The sequence below is a fragment of the Natrix helvetica genome (assembly GCF_964273705.1).
Source record: "Natrix helvetica genome assembly, chromosome: 3".
NCBI classification, from domain to species: domain Eukaryota; kingdom Metazoa; phylum Chordata; class Lepidosauria; order Squamata; family Natricidae; genus Natrix; species Natrix helvetica.
Window position 1 is genome coordinate 110,878,598 of NC_138549.1, and position 18,374 is coordinate 110,896,971.

Below are 18,374 nucleotides of genomic sequence, written 5' to 3' on the forward strand. Positions count from 1 at the left end.
ATTTTTTTCTTCGATAGAATAAAACAAAATTGCTTGATGTAAAAGTTATTATATATTAAATTATACATTACATATATTATACATTATACATGTTTTAAGCTGAACAATTTTCTAACAAAATTTCCCCCCACAGCAACAACTCAAATCAGATTAAAAAATAGTGATTTGACAAAACTCCTCCAAAAGTTTTTATAACAGAAAATGGACTTGCTCTTGAAATTTCTGTCTTAAACAAAGCTTTTCATTCAATTGTATTCTTTGAGAAAATATTTTTAAAACAGATTATTATCATATATTGTTGGCTTGAAATAAACTTGAAAAATTAATTTTGTCATAACTGCCAATTCAGTCTCGCTTACTGCCATTATCCCAGGATCATACAAGTTGTTAGGTGAGGGCCTCACTTTATCACAATGTGGAAAGAAATGGAAGTCCCAGGAAAGCAGGCCAACAGGCAATAGTAGTGGAACAAGTGGTTAAGTACCATCAGTAAGCACCATGGGCAGGTGCTACAGAGACATGCTTAGCTGCTTAGGAGCACAGACAGGTGGGTGGATGCATGGGTGAGTGAAAAGGCAGTGGGACTAGCAGGCATGACTTGTGACCTCCTGTCAGCTTTCCTATTAACTTTGCTTGTGGGGAATCAGCAGAGAAAGTAACAAATGGCAAACAAATGATTGCAGCATAGGGTGCTGCAACTATCATAACTGTTAACTGGTTGCCAAGTGCCCTTATTGTAATCACATGACCGCAGGAAAAATGCAATGGCTGCAACTTCAAGGAACAGTCATACATCCTGCTCATTCAGTGCTTTTGCAACTTCGAATAGTCACTGAATGGTCATAACCAGAGGACTACCTATAGTATACTAAAGCAAATAAATATCATATTAAAACAATTGTGCATTTAAAAAAAAAAAGTAATTACCTTTATTAGTCACTAGTTTTATTTCAGCAATTTGAATACAATGTATTGTTGAAAATAACATCAAAAACATTCAGAAAACCTGAATCCTAGAATTGGCTATTGTAACTCTAGGCCTCCCATTATGTATAAAATTTTCCAATTAAACGCAAGCCTACCTTTCCGCAAGCTCTACAATGGTGCCTTCTTTTAGTGAATGTAAATCTGGCCTCACATTTCATACAGTTTGGTGCTTGAGAATCTGGGACCCAAACTGGAGCGACTTCACCCAAAGTAGTAAATGGCTTTCTTGTATGAACCCCTGGCTGGCCGGCTCCAAGATCATTGTCAGGGCTATCTGAGGCTGTTGCAAGGCACAAACTATTGGAAACCACAGAATCATAGTCATCTCCATGCTCGCCACTGGCATCTGTGACCAGAGTATTCTGTACTGTTTCATCGGCATATATATTTGTTGCTACATTTTCGCTTGTTTTTATTTTTTCACTTATATCGTTTTTATTTTTACTATTCCCACCACAGTTTGGAGGGACCAAGTCATTTTGTAAATGATCCAATAATGGCTTTGGAATCTGTAGTGTAAGATTTGTAGGCTGTTTTGGTCGGGCACCACCAAAAGGAACACTGAGCGATTGTAAATGAGCTGATTTTACTGACGCTTCACTTGATTCAGAGGGAATCTGACTGCAGAGATTCTGCAAACATTTTTTCCTCATTTGGTCACCAGAGCAGTTTGAAGTGAGTCTACTTCTTTCTGTGGCTTCATTTCCTCTTTGTTCATAAACATTACTATAGCATTCTGATTTGCTCTCTTCTATTTCTTTTTCCTCCGTTACAGAGTCTTCCTTGGAGGGCAAAGTCTTTGGAATATGAGCAATAACTGAATTCTGTATTCCATAGGAATCACAATAATCGGGCAGCCCACTTGACAATGATGTCCCCGTGACATCAGTTGGACTTGAAGTTTCAAGCTCCTTTATAGAGGACTCTTTTAAATCAGTATCTATTTCTAACATGCCATCACTGTTACCTGCACTGATTCTACGTATTTGCTGCTGTGCTTCATTTTCTGTGTTTATTTTTTCTCCCATCTCATTTTGTGGAGTCAGTTCTTCATTTATCACCTCTGGACAGCCTGATGAATCAGCAGCCGTGCTGGATAGTTTTTTATCATATTTGCCAGCTTCATTTTCAATAGCAGAAACATCTTGAGAGATCAAATATCCACCCGAAGGTTCATAATCATTGCCACTTCCTAGTACATTCAACTTACATGTTGTAGACAACTCAGCTATCCCTGACTGAACTTTTGAAGCTATCTGCTCTGTTATGGAAGTCTTAAAGGAAAAGCTATCATCGTATGTATTAAGTGAAGGACTTTGGGTTTCCAGTTCTGTTTTCTGAGCAACTACATCAGTGTTTAGATCTTCATCTGATGCATTTTGTTCTTGCACTTTAATGCTTGGGTCAGATGGCCTCTGGAAGGGAATTATAATCCCCGATGCAGTAGTTTGTGAGGAGTGATTATCTTTATTTGCATTATCATTATTCTCCTTTAACAAAGAAGAGTCACTGGATGAGCAATTTGAAGCAGCAGCAGCAGCAGCAGCAGCATGGTTAATAGAATCTTCACTTGCATTCAGACTCGTTGCTAGTACTGGTTCTTTTTCAGTATCTGTATCTTTTTCAACAGACCCATTTACAGTAATATGAAGATGATTGGTTTGTTGGACTTCATTATCCAGTGTAAAGCTAACGGTTTCCATTGAAGGGGGGCTGCTGTAACTTTTACAACCCAGCAAATCATTTTGTAATGCTTTCTTGTCACAGTTATGCATGACTGCTACAACTAGAACATTTCTTTCTTCGGGTAAACAGTCTATGCTGCCACATTTTTTTCCTTCATCATCAGCAGAGTGACACTGAATATTTTGATTGCTATTTCTCATAACCAGTTGATCATCTGTTGTTGCCTGGTCATCAATCCACATGGTTGTGTTTTCTTGGCTCATATTAGGATTTTGGCCATTAAAACAGTAATCCCCTCCTCCTATAGAGGTAGTGGCTATATGTGACAGGGAAAAGGATTTCAATTTCTCTGGACACTTAGAAAGGGTTGATTCATTTACATTGGCTAGAGCTGGGTTTAAAGTCAGCCGAGGAGGAGGAGGATCTAGGATCTGACTCCACTTTGCTTCCAACAATGTAGGTGAAATAGCTTCAGCTAATAAAGAAATAAAACATTGATTGAAATCAATTTGCGTTAAATTGAATGCAGACACTAACATTTACAAAATAGAACAGAAATAAATAGAACTAGAAAATTGAAATAAAAATACTATTACCACAATAACAAGAGTTGGAAGGGACCATGGAGGTTTCCAAACCCTTGGCATAGCTTCCCCATACAAAATAATTTCTACAATTTTATCTACAGTTATATAATTCAAAGGGATTGCCACAAGGAGGAAAAAGAAGGGAGGTCACGGATACGAGACCTAATATGCAAACTTATTGGTAGTGGAATTACCAATCTATGATCATAAATGTTAGTAGTAGGACATCTTTCTGTATTAGGTACACTTAAGTGTATACTTAATACTTAAGTATAATTGTGAACTTGAATAACAAGAGGTAATGATTACAAAGATAGTTCTTTATAGCAGGAAGTATATCCATTATCTTTGAGCTATAACCAATTAATATTTTATCTTTCCTAGTTATCAGCAAGATGCAGATTTATATAATTTTCAACTTTTCTTGTTCAGTGAATATGGGAACACAATTCATATGAGATATTTTTTTAAAAAAACAATTAAGTGTTCTTCCTAATAAAATGTTAAGTTACCCAGTACTGTTTTCTTTTTATTCTCTCCAGCAAATGGACAGAGGACTACAATGGATAGTAAATACAGGCAAACACTAGACCTAAATTCAGTTTATGTCTCCAGTCCTACAAAAGTTGTTCACCTTCATTTTGTTCAAATTCATCTAAAACCTTATCAAGGTTATAAGCCTCTGTCTGGAAATAGTTCTCCATTTGGCAGGAACATCCAGAATCTTGTTTGAACCTGTGTAGTAGACAGTTATGAAAATTTAGGATGGTATTTGCAGATTACCAAGATCCAAATACATTTCCTTTAAATATCAAGGCATTTTTCCAACAGTTCAAAAACATCTCCTGATGAAATTCTACTATTGTTCATAATAACCACAGGATTAGTAAAAAAAAAATAGTGGGAAGGAAAAGATGGGAGTATGTACATTTATGGGAAAGAAAAGGTATAACAGAGAATACGAAGGGTTATTTGAGGATATATTGCTTTCTGACATAATAGACAAACTTATGTATAAAGGAATGTGAGTGGAAAATAGCTATGGGTAAATTAATTAATCAGATGACCGACAAAAAAAAGAGAGAAGACAGCCTTCTCAGCCTTTTAAACAAAATTCTCTAATACTAGTTGAATATATGATATAAATTTGTTTCCTAAAATTCAATTAATTTAGTTTAGAGCAGTGTTTTCTAAAATTCAATTAGTTTAGTTTAGTTTAGTTTAGAGCTGGTGCAGTGGTTAGAATGCAGTATTGCAGGCTACTTCTGCTGACTGCCAGCTGCCAGCAGTTTGGCGGTTTGATTCTCACTGGCTCAAGGTTGACTCAGCCTTCCAAGGTCCGCAAAATGAGGACCCAGATTGTTGGGGACAATATGCTGATTCTGTAAACCACTTAGAGAAGGCTATAAAGCACTGTGAAGTGATATATGTCTAAGTGCTATTGTTATCTTCACTGCAAACCTTAATGAAAAATGCTTTCAGAGAAAGTAACATTGAAGTGGTTAATTTTGAAAAATGCATCTAACTATGCTTTTATTTCACTTTACTAATTATAAAATGACTGGCAGCACACCATCACCTATGAATAATATACAAGATCAAATATTTCACACATTTTTTCAGACCTGCTAAGTAAAGCAAGAATAAATACATTTTCAGTTTGTTATCTTTCCAATTCATTTCTAGGTAGGAATGTTAATGTTTCAGCAGTTTGTGCAACAGTTTACATCACAATGATTTTTTTTTTACTTTTAAGTGCTCAAGCTTGTGTCAGAGTTTCACAAGTATGATTCTGGGCAGTTCATAACAATAAAACAATAGAAACAGTAGGAAAAAACCAAAAGAGTATATAACTAATCTAAAAACATAAATTAAAAATCCAATAAGACATATTCAGTCATATTCATTTAATATAGCCAAAGGCTCACTAATATTGCTGGACCACCAGGTATGATGGCACAGCCAAGTCCTTAAACCCTTCCTAAAGGCCAGAAGGAAAAGTGCCAATCTAAGTACTGATGTTCCAAAGGGCAGCCGCCATGGCAAAAATATCTCCTTTCCTGGGCCCCATCAGGGACATTCCTTAGTTGATAGGACCTGTAACATGCCTCTCTTGATGGATCTGATGATATAGTACAATAGATATAACCATGGAGACACAGTATATCAAATATCCTGGTCCCATGCCATGTAGTTTTATAGGTCAATATTAGCACCTTAAATTGTTCCTGGAAGCATATTGGTAGCCAATGCAGCTCACAGAGCAGAGGTGTAAAGTGCACTGCTTGAGGAGTGCATATAACTGCCTGCTCCACTGCATTTTGCACCAGCTTCAGCTTCCAAGTGCTCTTCAAGGGCAACTACATGTAGAGCATGTTACAATAATTCATCTGGGGGGTATCCAATGCATTTTAAAATTGCTGTCCTCAACTTACAACCACATTTGGAACTGTAACTTCAGTTACTAAGTGATATGGTTGTTAAGTGAGTCATTACATGACTGCACATGAGTTTACCTTTTTGCCATGGTCGTTAAATGAATGTTAGAGTTATTAAGCAATTCAAACTTCCCCCATTGATTTGGCTTGTTGGACGCTGGCTAGGAAGTTTGCAAATTGTGATCATGTAATCCAAGGATACAGCAACCGTTGTAAATATATGCAAACTGCAAAATGTCACAATCATGATCATGGGGACCCAGTGACATTCGTAAGTGCAAAGACCAGTTGTAAGTTTCTTTCACCACCACTATTTTAATTAAAATAATGAAGAAATGGTCATAAGTCAAGGATTACCTACAAATCCTATCAAATTTAGTGAAACTTATTTTTGAAAAAAACTCTGTTTCCATATCAGAAAAATATAAATGATATAAATACACAAATTATGAAAAAAAAGATCAAAAATTGCAAGGTACAGTATTACTTACCATGCCTTACCTTTAATCTTATATAAGCTTTAAGAAACAACTCAGGCAATGCCTATCCATCATATATACTGCAAAGTCAGGTAGTTCAATTGACTCTCTATGCTGTGCTTGATCCTAAAAATGAAACAGCCACCACATGTAAGGTTTCATGCAGAAAACAGAAATATAGCTAATGTGTCTACCATTTTAATAACCATTAAAAGACAGATGCCACTGCAAGGATCTATCAGTATATTTTGCTACAATATTGGACAAATCTTCTCTATAAAACTATGCAAGGGAAATATGTGTTAATGAATGTACTTCACCTGCTTCACATTGGAAGATACATTCATTGTTATGTATACTTCTAAAACAGACTTTCATAACTGTGGATAATATATTCCATCTGGTTCTTGTAAACTGTTTCCTACATTCAAGAATAATTAAATTTTTCAAATATTAGTATATCCTTCAGTTAACATAAATGAGGGGATCAAAGAAACTAGAGAATACAGCAATGGCAAGAGTTTGCAGCAGTAGTTTGCAATGGCAACCCCCCCCCCCCCGCCAATTGTACAGAATAAAAAAAAACCTGAACCAAAACTTCCAAACTAACAAGGCCTCCTTAATAGATTGCTTAGGCTTTTGTAGATGCTAGCTCATGAGTTATCTTAAATCAGCACCTGTATTTTTTATGGGGGCTAGGAAATAACTAATCATAAAAAATGACCAACGCCAATATCCACTTCATTATATTGCTTATATCACTATAAGCAGAAAATATAGCCTGTGTTATGATTGACATTTGTCATCAGCATTTATTATACAGCTATGTAAAGGTTGTTTGTAACATCCTTCAGTAGGCAGAACCTTGCAGTTTGAACCCCTGCTGTTCAAATAGACTTGGTTGAAGTAGATTGTAGATTGTAAACTGAGTCAGGGAAAAAATAATTTACTAAAACTGGGGGCTTGTCCAGGATCCAGTGGAACAATATGTTGAGATTCTACCTCAAAGTAAGTACTTTTACTATCTCCTTGAAGCCAAGAGGGATTAAGTAGGAAGGGGGATGTTTGTCTCTTCTCTTGCGTCTCAAGTTCAGAGGTATGTCTCTACCCGTTTCTACTGTTTCTGGATTGTCCATTCAGTAGGCCTAGATTGGGGGGGGGGGTTAAAAATACAATGACTATATATGTATACTTTTTCTATTTTTTTTCAAGAAAGGATGTTAAAATGAAATGAAGGAGAGAGGAAGGGAAAGTAGAGTAGGGAAGGATGACAGAGGGAAGAAAGGAGGTAGGGAGGGGGAGGAAAGAGAGGGAGAAGAAAGTGATGGATAAGGATAAATATGGTGTATGGAGAGCAGAAGAGCTAAATAATTGTGTTTTGGGAGTTGATGGTAAGATGAATTGATGTAAACACTTAATACAAAATGATGTTGGCTATGTCATAGTATACATGTGACTATACATTGTGAAAATGGAAAAATAAAAAAAAATTACATGAACAAAAAAAAAGATGACATTGTGATGCATCTGTTAAATGTAATTCTAGGCCAGTGATGGCTAAACTTTTTGTCGAGGCATGCCAAAAGCGGGGGGGGGAGCGTGCGTGAGAGTGCCCACCCCCATAATGCAATGCCTTCCCTATGCACATGCATGGACAACCACCACCACCCCCGGGCTCATGTGCAGGCCTCACTGAAAACTCCGGACTTCTGGGAGGCGTGTTGGGCCATTTTTTGCCCTCTGCAGACTTCAGGAAAGCCTCCTGAAGCCTGGGGAGGGCGAAAAACAGCCCAACACGTAAACCAGAAGTTCGGGAACAGACTTCTAGGTTGCCTGTTGGGCCATTTTTTCTCCTTCCGGAGGCTTCAGGAGGCTTTCCTGAAAATCAAGGCCGAAAATCAGCTGCAACTGACAGGGCAATGCCTCGCGAGTCCTCAGAAACGGCACATATGCCATAGGTTTGCCATCATGGTTCTAGACTGCATCAATAGAAACGTAATAGCAACTTCAAAAAAAGCCACTGATCCTCTTTATTCAATTTTGGTCAGACCACATCAAAAATACTACATCTAATGTAGGGTCATCCCTTTTAGGGAAGATACTAACTAACTGAAGAGGATCCAGAAGAAAAAAAAATAGATGGAAAATGAAGGGAAAGGAAAATCCTTTTGGAAAGGGTCAGAGATGTCTAACATGTTTTGCCTGAAGAAACCTGGGAAGACACGATAACTTTCTTGGAGTCGTGCAAAGAAGGGGCAGAGCAATTCATAGTTGCTTCAGAAGAGACAACATGAAACAGTGCATTTAAATCACAAGAAAGTACATTAGATTTTAATGAAACATCAGGAAGCATTTCCTAATAGTAAGATATATTAAACAAGTGATAGTGTTTAAACAGAAACTATTCCTGTTTGGATTCTTACACAGTAGATTGGGTTAAATTACACTGGTCTTCCTACACTTACATTCTATGATTTTAACAACTAAATAAAGCTGATATTTATTCATTTACATTCCATAATTTTAATAACTAAAACTGATATTTATTCTCCCCAAGTATTGATGCAGGTAGCATTATCAGCAAATATTAGTTGGTTGTTTATGTGCTGCTGTTGTTGCCTAGATAACTTTTCTGCTGTTAGTGCTACTCTTGCCAGGATGAGTTCATGGAACCAGAACATATTCCTGGTTTTGGATAGTGTATTTAGCACTTAAGACTCTTCCCTACAAAATAGGCATCTCATAATCATACTTTCATTCATCTTGCCTAAATTGATGTGGATTTTAAATTTTCACAAAATATTGGTGTAAAATTTTATATAATTATTATACATCAGCAGAGAAATAAAAATAATATCAAATTCAGCCAGAATTTGTTGAAAGTAACAATATTTCAATGTTCAGGACATAGAAAATAAACAACTTAAAAGTATGTATAAAGTCAAGATGAATTTGCAAAACAATTTCATTTTTTAAAACAGAACATCTGCTCTTAAGTATGGTTATAACCATATCACTGCTCCACAAAATGCTCTTAGAAGAATACCATCAAATTGGAAGGTGATAAAATGTTGTACAAAATGCCAATATCATTCTTGAAGTTATACACATATGTGAAATATAAACAAACATTTCATTCACAGGCAACTAAATCAATAACAAAACTGCACAACAATTTCAAAGCAATTTATTTTCAAACTGTATCACAGGGATGACTCTTGGAAGTGAATACACTGCACTGTATGTGACAATGCTACAACTGAAAGGAAAATAATAATAGGGTATAAATCAATAACACAAAATGAGAATTCAACATGATTGGAGGTTATATTGAAGTTCTTAGGAAGGTGTCTGTAGTGTGTTAAAAGATTACATTTTTCACAATACAGATTCAGTTTTGAGAACTTGGAAACTAATTTCAAATGAAAGGTTTGATGATGACATGATGGAGTTGGGTGCAGACTTTGCCACTAGAAAAATAGTTGAGAGTTTCCAAGCCCAATGTAATTTTCATCTGCAGTAGGGATGCTATAATCATTAATAAAGAAGCAAATGGACTCTCCTTTGAGTGATTTGAAACACTTAAACACTTATTTCCTTCTACTTGAGCTAAATTGCTGTTGGTGAGTTGTCTCTTGATACTTTATGTCTGTTTTTTCTTTCACTTCTTTCCAGGGCCCCCTACAGTCTCTCACATCTATAGTAATGGTTTGAGACTTTGGATCTCTTTTTCTTCAGATCTAAACCAAAGCCTTTCTATTTTATCTCTGCCATGGAAGATACTGAGCAGGAAGGTCATACTGAGAATGGCAAAATTATATTTTAAACTTCAAAGATAACATTTGCACCATTCATAGAACTATGTATACAAATACAAAATATTATCAGAAGCATAAAATCTGGTTCCAGATTCTACATGTCAGTCTAATCTTTATAGGGAAAGGAATGGAATGGAAGAGAAGAGAATTCCTTGGGATGGCGCTATTGAGCATTGTATACCAAAACTACTAGGCATAGGGACATGTTTTTTCCCTCATGCTATCACTGCCGAACACTTAATTCTGTCAGTGCTGCCTAATGTCTATTAACCCATGTAGTGTATTATCATTTATCCTTATCTTCTTTGCTGGTATTATTATTTTAGCCAGATGTTCAGACTGGATTTGGGACGTTGTATTGTTGCTACTATTGTTATTATCCTCATTATTATAATTTCATTATTATGTTGCTTTTGGAGCAGAGCAACAAAGTGATTTTGTATCAGAGACAAATTCCTTGTGTGTTTAATCAACTTGGCCAAATAAAGTATTCAAGAAATATAACTATATGAAAGCCAATATTCCCTGCCATTGCAAAAAACGATCTGTAATTTCTAGGTTCATCTTGCAAATTGAAAATGTGTTGCATTTATATTTAAGTACTCAAAAAACTATTTCCCGACATATGCTGAAAATTATAATTCCTTTATGCTTTAAAAATTATTATGAGCAAAAATTTGCAAAATGTTCTGTTTATTAATCTAATTTACTAATCTGGATGTTGGATGGTCAACGTGCATGGCGTAATAGGGCTTTTTTTGTCAGATATAACCAAAATATGATTGTTCCAAACAAAGGTTTTGGTAGTTCAGAGAAAAGGTTTAATAAGAATAGGAAAAAGTCAAGGGTGAAGAGTTTTCTGCATGCAGAAGTCAGAGGATGAAACAGAGGGAAGAATTCTTCCCAACAGAGTGCTGGGAAGAATTGGGTGCATGGGCCAGCAGGACATATTATGCTGAGACTGTGACAGACTGAGCAATAGATGCATAGGCAAACAGATCAGAAGTGGCAACTGAGAAGAAGGAAAGCAGGCAGGCAGGCAGGCAAGAAGAGAGTAAACCATGTGGAAAAGGGGAAAAAGAGAAACTTACACTTGCCCTAATAGCCCTATAAAAACCACTCCGGGTCCATTCCCAATGTTTTAATTGAACCAGCACAACTCAAATGGGTTTTATTTCTACCAAACTGTAACCGAAATAACTAAAATGTTTCAACAGAATTTTCATAATGCAATTCTGTTTTAAGTTCAAAACAAAATATGTTTCCCGTTTTATGTAAACTCCCAATTAGGAGACAAAAGAACTCTGGTAGGCCAATAACCCAGGAAATTTTTACTAGGAGTTAAAATGCACATTACAAGTACAAATAGTCAAAGATTCTGACAAAGTTTTTAAAATAAAGAAAATATCATTTTGGCAGTTGGAGAATGTCCTTGATAAACAAAGGAGTTGATTGTTTCACTTTGTGGTTAAAAGAAGCAGAATTCACAAGTGAAAAAGAGCAAACTGAGAGAAATCTGAGACAATAGGGAGCACAATTGTGAAGTAACATACATACAACCTGAAGTAGTCAGCAGCACACAGAATTAGATTACAGAAATTATGCAGAATGAATTTCAGCAGAGATCTGAAAATGTAATCATTTTCACACACACATTCAGAAGTCATGGGTTTTATTATGGTCAAATTTTGGAAAACATAGTGTGAATGAAAAGCAATGAGTTTCTTAATAGGCAAAAAGGAACAATAATTAAATGCATATTGATAAGATGCATATAAGTAGTAGATTTCACTATAAAACTCCCCAATTTTAAATTTTATTTAAATATAAACCCAGTGATATAAGTATTTCAGAAAGTTAAAACATTCAAGTATGGAAACAAGAACTCTAGATAAAACACAACCCTCCCATTGTTAATCTTGCTTTTCTGTAACTTCTGCATCTGAAGATGTTTTTCCAAATAACTGAATAAGATAACAAAGAAGGAAAAAACACCATGGCAGATTCATGATGTATTCACAAGAAAGCAAAAACTCTCTATGCCCTCTGTCTACATTAAAACACTATGTCAAGGCCAAAGAATCAGTCAGAAGATTATGTAAATTGATTAAATAATCCACTATTAACTGGGTTGATCAGCATGCTAAACCACTCCCCCACAAAATAAATCACGTTTCTTAAGGTCATATATTAAAATTGAGTTTTTCAAACCAGATTGTGAAAACGTGAATGAATTTTGTGAGAGCTAAGCTCGTCTTCATTCAATTCTTTCTTCCTTTGGGGCCACACACAAAGCAAAACTTCCTTCCTGCTCCCAAACTCCAACAAACATTTCTCCAAGTATTAAGCAATTCAAATTTCTAAAAGGCAGCTAAGGGAATTAAAAACAGAGAGCTAGAAATCCAGCAAAAGTGTTTAACTTATTTAGCAGCACAAAATTGAACAATGTGAATCTCTCCTTCCTTATTTACTTCCCATAATGCAGACTATACTTTTTAGTATGCATATAGGCGTCCCTAAGAAAGCCTGCTTCAAGGTGGCATTCTGTGCATACCTACTTAAGGTAAGTTCTAAGAACAGTGTGGAAATTAATAAAGAAAATTAGAATTGCATTGCTTGGCTGTAGTATACATATACCTCAAACCTGTTTGGAGTGAAACCTCCTCTGGAGTAAGATATATGAATATTATGTTTGCAAAGGGAGACAGGCAAGAGGAAGATGGGTGCTTAAGTGCCTTCAGCCAGGCATTCACAATGGAAAAAAATCCATGTCATCAGCATACTAAGTAAGGGATTCATTTGAAGTGACATCACAAATGGTGATTTTACTTGCATAATTTTTCAGCGTCACAATATTAAACACAACCTATATATTCCTCAATATATGCATATCATTTTATTAGGCATCATACACATTTATATACTTTGAATATTTTACAGATACAGTTACAAACTAAAGTAATTGCAGATGATAAGAACAAGAGGAAAACAGAAAAAACAAAACAAATTTTCAGTTCTGATTTTGCTGCTGCTTGTAGTATAAGCTCTAAGAAATTAAAATTAAATGCAACTGATTTCACATTACAAGCAACATTTCTTCATGTAGAACTTATATATTTTTGGATAGTTTTTAATTGATTATGCTAAAATTGCCAAAGATTGGAAATACACATATATAAAAATACATTTCTGAAAGAACCTCCATCTTACTTGCAGCAATAATAACATATAGAAACACCTGTAGACTAAACAGACAAGATGCTCTTCTCTTACAATAATATAAATTTGCCTAAATACTAAGCTTAAAACAATCGCATCCCAGTCATGTATATTTATTCTCTTTGGTTAAAACATTAACTTCCCAAATAATTGTGAAATTCAAGTTTTATTTTTTATATTCTGGAATTATTGGTCCTGAAATTTACAATAAACAGTTTATCTTGCAAATATTTTGTTATCAATGCTTTGGTTCTTGATAAGAGATTCTGATATTTTTAAAATATTTATTACATTTGTGTGTTGTCCATCATGTCTAGAAGCAATTCTGTATGGCTTTAACTAACAGGTTACACAGCCTAAAAATTTCATCATCCAATAAGTGTATCAGCTGAAAACAATACTCTTTAGAGGTAGACCAACTGATGGATCAAAGTCCTATTACTCTGGCTTTTACAGTACTTCTTTATTTTTGTTGGTATTCTGGATAAACATTTTTCTTATATTATATCTCTATTTTCCCCGCTTATCAATAATTACAGTATGTAGACCAACTGTGGGCAGCATATCCTAGAGTTAAATGAGATTGAAACAATGTGATGTTTAGGGGGAAAAGTCTTCAGGGATTGTGATAAACTGGCACTTCTATGTAACTTTAAGGGGGGGAAAAACTCATGAGCAAACTTTCCATGAATTAATGCTAATGCAATATGTGTTATATTCAACAAAGGGCCTGTAACCAATTAAAGCCTAAAATAAAGCAATAAATATATGGTTTTACTTCCAATGCCATGACAAAACAGAAAAAGAAACACATGATAACAGCAAAATGTAGAATGATGAAATTTAATTTTCTAAATTTTAGAGAAAGTTCATTTGAATGTCTAATTTAGTTATTCTCTGACTAATTCCATTTTATATCAGTGCAAAAGCTAAGGGAAAATAGATGAGATAAACTCAAAGGAAAATGTACATACAAAAATATTTTCATATTTTCATCATAGAAATTCATCAAACAAATATAGCTGCTCAAAGAACTAGATTATTCTCTATTCTCATTTTTACTTTACATGTGATAAACTCAAAGGAAAATGTATATACAAAAATATTTTCATATTTTCATCATAGAAGTTCATCAAACAAATATAGCTGCTTAAAGAACTAGATTATTCTCTATTGTCATTTTTACTTTACATGTGATTAATTTCAGTTTGAAAATTCACACCCAAGCATCCCCAATCAATTATATTTCAGAATATATTACACAGTACTAAAATCACCATTGGAATAAAGATTTAATTATTCAATTTGTCTTTGCTCTGAATTTCTCAGAAAAATACTTTCAACAAGATTTATTTTTCTTGGTACTCTAGAATTCTCTAAACTCCATTTATATTTGATATTATCTTGAAATGTTCCAGTTACTGGTATCATTAGTATAGTTTTTTAAAAGTAGGATAATGAAAAAGGCACTTAATGTGGGGCTATTCATGAAATGTAATGTATTACAGCAAAATGCATTACAATCACTGTTTTCCTTCTATTGTAGGCTCTAGTGTCCCTAGCAAGCATCAGAACACATAATCAATACATTATTCTTCTAAATAAAGAAAAATGTGGCAAGATTGGATAATGGAGAAATTAATAAAGCACAATCAGGATCTAATATATTAAAAAACTACAAGCACATTCTTATCCATTAACCACACTGAAAAGAATAAAATACAATGTGTCCAGTTAAACTTATAAACTGTGCACACAGACCCTGACAAATATAAGTAATGTGTATGCTGAAAAAAGGAAAGCAGATCACTCAAATCAGAGCTGAACAAATCTAAGGAAATAGAAAAATAATCCTATACATTTTTACTCAAAATAAAATACTATAGTATTCAATAAAGCTCACATCCTATTGGCTTCAGTACTTTTACCCTCCTCAATTGAAAATTCTCTTCAGAAACTATGCAGAAGTATCATTCTTACTTTCAGAAATGTGTGAAAAACTGTGATCTTTATTTACTATTTCTTTTACTCTATTTTAAATATTTACCTAGGTTGGCATTTTTCATTTTTCAATTATAATCATGGGTACACAATCTCAGGTTTTGAATGTATCTATTAAAAGAAATACAATCAAACCCAGGATTGGGAATTTATGGTTATCCAGGACCATAAATTCAAATATGTACATTTCAACTGCCATAAATTCCCATTATGTTACAGATTTACACGAGAAAGCCTTATGACAGAGCTGAACTGTTTTTTTAAAAAAATAATTAACATTCTTATCCATACATTTCTAGACTAGAATATTCTAGAAAGTTTACTGGAAAAGGGGAAGAACATTGAGCAGTAAATAAATATTATGTTTTCATGCATGCTGAATTAATAGAATAAAAGATAAAAATAGCCTACTTTAATAGTTAATTTTTCACTTTTGCAAATAGTTTAAATATTCAAAAAATAATAAGCAGTGACTTAGAAAACAAAAGCATAGGGTTTGTCAAGTCATGTCAGACTAATATTTTTTTCTTTTTATGGCAATGAAAGTTTGTTAAGAAAAAAAGTGTTGTAAATAGATTGCACCATGATATTAGTAAAGCATTTAACAAGATTTTTAATTATATCCTTAAGAACAAGATATTGGTTAGATAATAATCTGGACCAACCAGTTGTACAACCCACCCACCAAAAGAGAATTTCTAAATTATCCTAATGGGAAGTACTGAGTGGCCCAGCAGCTGTTCAATGTCTTCCTAAATGACCTAAAAGTTGGTACAGAAGGAATGTTTATTACATTTGCTAATGATACCAACACAGGGGATGGCTAATCATGGTTCAGAATAATCTTAGTATGTTTAAACATTGTGTCATATCTGGTAGGGGAATATTAAGAAAAGTTTGAGGTCCTGATCCTGGTGGGAAACATTAAATAAAAAGGTACAAGGTTGGGAAGACCGGATTTGATGCAGAGCACCTTGGAACACTACAATTAAACATCAACAATCAGTATAACATAACAGCTAACACAGATGATTTGATACTCAGCTGTATTAACAGAAGCATTTCATCTATCTATTAGGAACTAATAATTCCATTGCACTCTGATAATAATGTTTTGGTCATTTCTGGCCACTATACTTGGCACTGCATTTTAATGGGATTTAGACAACCTGCACCAGGTTCAGGGGAGAAGCAACATGAGGATAAGAGGTCTGAAACTAAGCCCAAGAAGGAAGGGTTAAAGGAACTGGACAGGTTTACCTTGCAAACAAAAGATGACAAATGGGAATGTGATAATGGAGTACAATTATTTATAACTGTATTGTTCAACCCTGGCCATTTTAAGATGTGTGGATTTCAATTCCCAGAATACTGCAGCTAGCATGCTAGGACTGATCTATAAGGCTGCCACATTGAAAACTAGACTACTTTTCCATTAAAAGTGACAACAGGGTAAGGACCAACAGGTTGAAATTAAAAGAAAGAAGATGCATGTTAAATATTACAAGAAAAAAGTTTAGATAGTAAGAGATATTAAGCAATAGAAAGATTTCAGCCACCTGTCAGAAACTATTTAAAGAACTGAGGAGGAATTGAAGAAAATTACTTTTAAGGTTTGAACTTACATATTATATATTTCTATCAGTTAATTATTAAAACTATGTAATTTCTATAAAAAAACCTGACATTCACGAGCTCACAAATAAATATTGTATTTGTTTAAACTTAAAGACTAAGGATTATAGAGAAAAATATTCTTAACCACTTTATTTTTTGCAAAAAAAAAAAGTGTGGATATTCCCTATATAATTACAAGGGGAGTAGATGGATGTCATAAGCCCAAATCAAAACTGAGAATACATATCATTTCATACATTGCATTACATTATGTAAAGTCTTTAACTGATTCTTCCCCAAATCCATTCTAGCTGAGAATGCTGTATGGGAATGCTGTAATGCTCCACGCACCTAAAGTGCAAACTGGGCAAAATAAGCCATTTTATCAGCAAATACAATATTGGCCAAATTTACCATTACAAAAGTTGGGTCAGGCAGGCATAATGAGCTATAATCAGCAGCAAACAAAAATAATAATGGAAAAAACGGGAATGCAAAGGCGAAAATGCAAACAAACAATACGAAAACGATGCCCTAAGAATCCTGTAGCAAGGCACCTTGGCTGTATTAGAGCAGCAAAATAAGTAGATTAAGTAGGAGGGCAAGTGTTGTTTGGGGGTGCCTGCCACGTCTTCTGGCTGGCATTAGATGTGGGGAATCCACTCACCCAAAGGAAAACACTATAAAGAGAAGCCCCAAACTTTCAGGCGGTTAAGTAAGCGCCCTGTAAAGGGGGGAGAGAGCCATCTGCCCCGAGTAAAAGGTAAGCGGGGACGAGGCTCGACCTCCCTCAGACTTACGAGAGACGCGCAAGTCGCTAGGAAGGGAGTTCCTATCGGAGGCAAAAAAATATTATTTCATTTTTGATTACTCCGTTTAAATCCCGCCTTTACCTTAATCCCAACCCTCAGGGGCTCCCAACCTTTGTCTGAGGGGGATTCCCTTCGCCTCCTCCTCCTCCTCTCCTCTTCCACCATCCCTCCTGGCTTCTCGAGGGAGCCCAGCAGAGATACGCACCTCCGAACTGCTCCTTCCTCAAAGGAGGGTACCTCATAATGCCCGCCCATGGGCCCAGGGAGAAGGTAGCGGCCCAACGATGGGTAAAAGACGCAACCCGGCGCCTCGCTCACCTCCGAAAGCGGCGGCAACAACAGCAGCAGGCGCCGCCGGGCCTGCATGGCGAAGAGGTTCCTCCCGGGGCTGCGAGCCCTCTTTCTCTCCCAAGCGGGGCCTTGCGCTAAAAGCGAGCACCAGAAAGGCCGACGCGGAGTCTACCAGGCTCTCCGCCCGCCCGCCCGTCCCTCAATTCCCAACCGCGAGGGCCGCTGGCGGCCAGCGGGCTTGGCTGACTTTAAGCTTATTCGGAAGCTACCTCAGCAAACCGGTAACCAGCGCCCCCTGTCAGGTTCCAGAGGCGGTGCACGGCACTGCGGCACGAACCCAGCGCCTGACCGGCCTCCTCAGGCCACCGGCGCACGGCTGCGTGGTAGAGCGACGCCGCGGATGAGATGGCGAAATCGTGCGTCCTCCGCTCGCTCGGCT

The 18,374-nt window shown here is 35.8% G+C and overlaps 1 protein-coding gene across 3 annotated transcripts in view; it reads right to left on the reverse strand.

Annotated features, from left to right (window-relative positions):
* The window catches only part of ZFYVE9 (zinc finger FYVE-type containing 9), a 53,935-nt gene extending 35,757 nt beyond the window's left edge, over positions 1-18,178 (reverse strand). Inside the window, exons 1-4 of one of the 3 annotated variants that reach the window (XM_081947242.1) lie at positions 17,963-18,178; positions 6,200-6,303; positions 3,895-3,995; positions 1,083-3,148 (exon numbers count right to left, since the gene is read on the reverse strand). In XM_081947242.1, coding sequence (XP_081803368.1) covers positions 1,083-3,148; positions 3,895-3,964 — 2,136 coding nt within the window. In that variant the 5' untranslated portion in view covers positions 3,965-3,995; positions 6,200-6,303; positions 17,963-18,178. Of the gene's footprint in view, positions 1-1,082; positions 3,149-3,894; positions 3,996-6,189; positions 6,304-17,849 lie in introns of all 3 variants that reach the window. The other 2 variants (XM_081947241.1, XM_081947243.1) reach the window with 2 other exon arrangements.
* Positions 18,179-18,374: the final 196 nt, after the last annotated feature.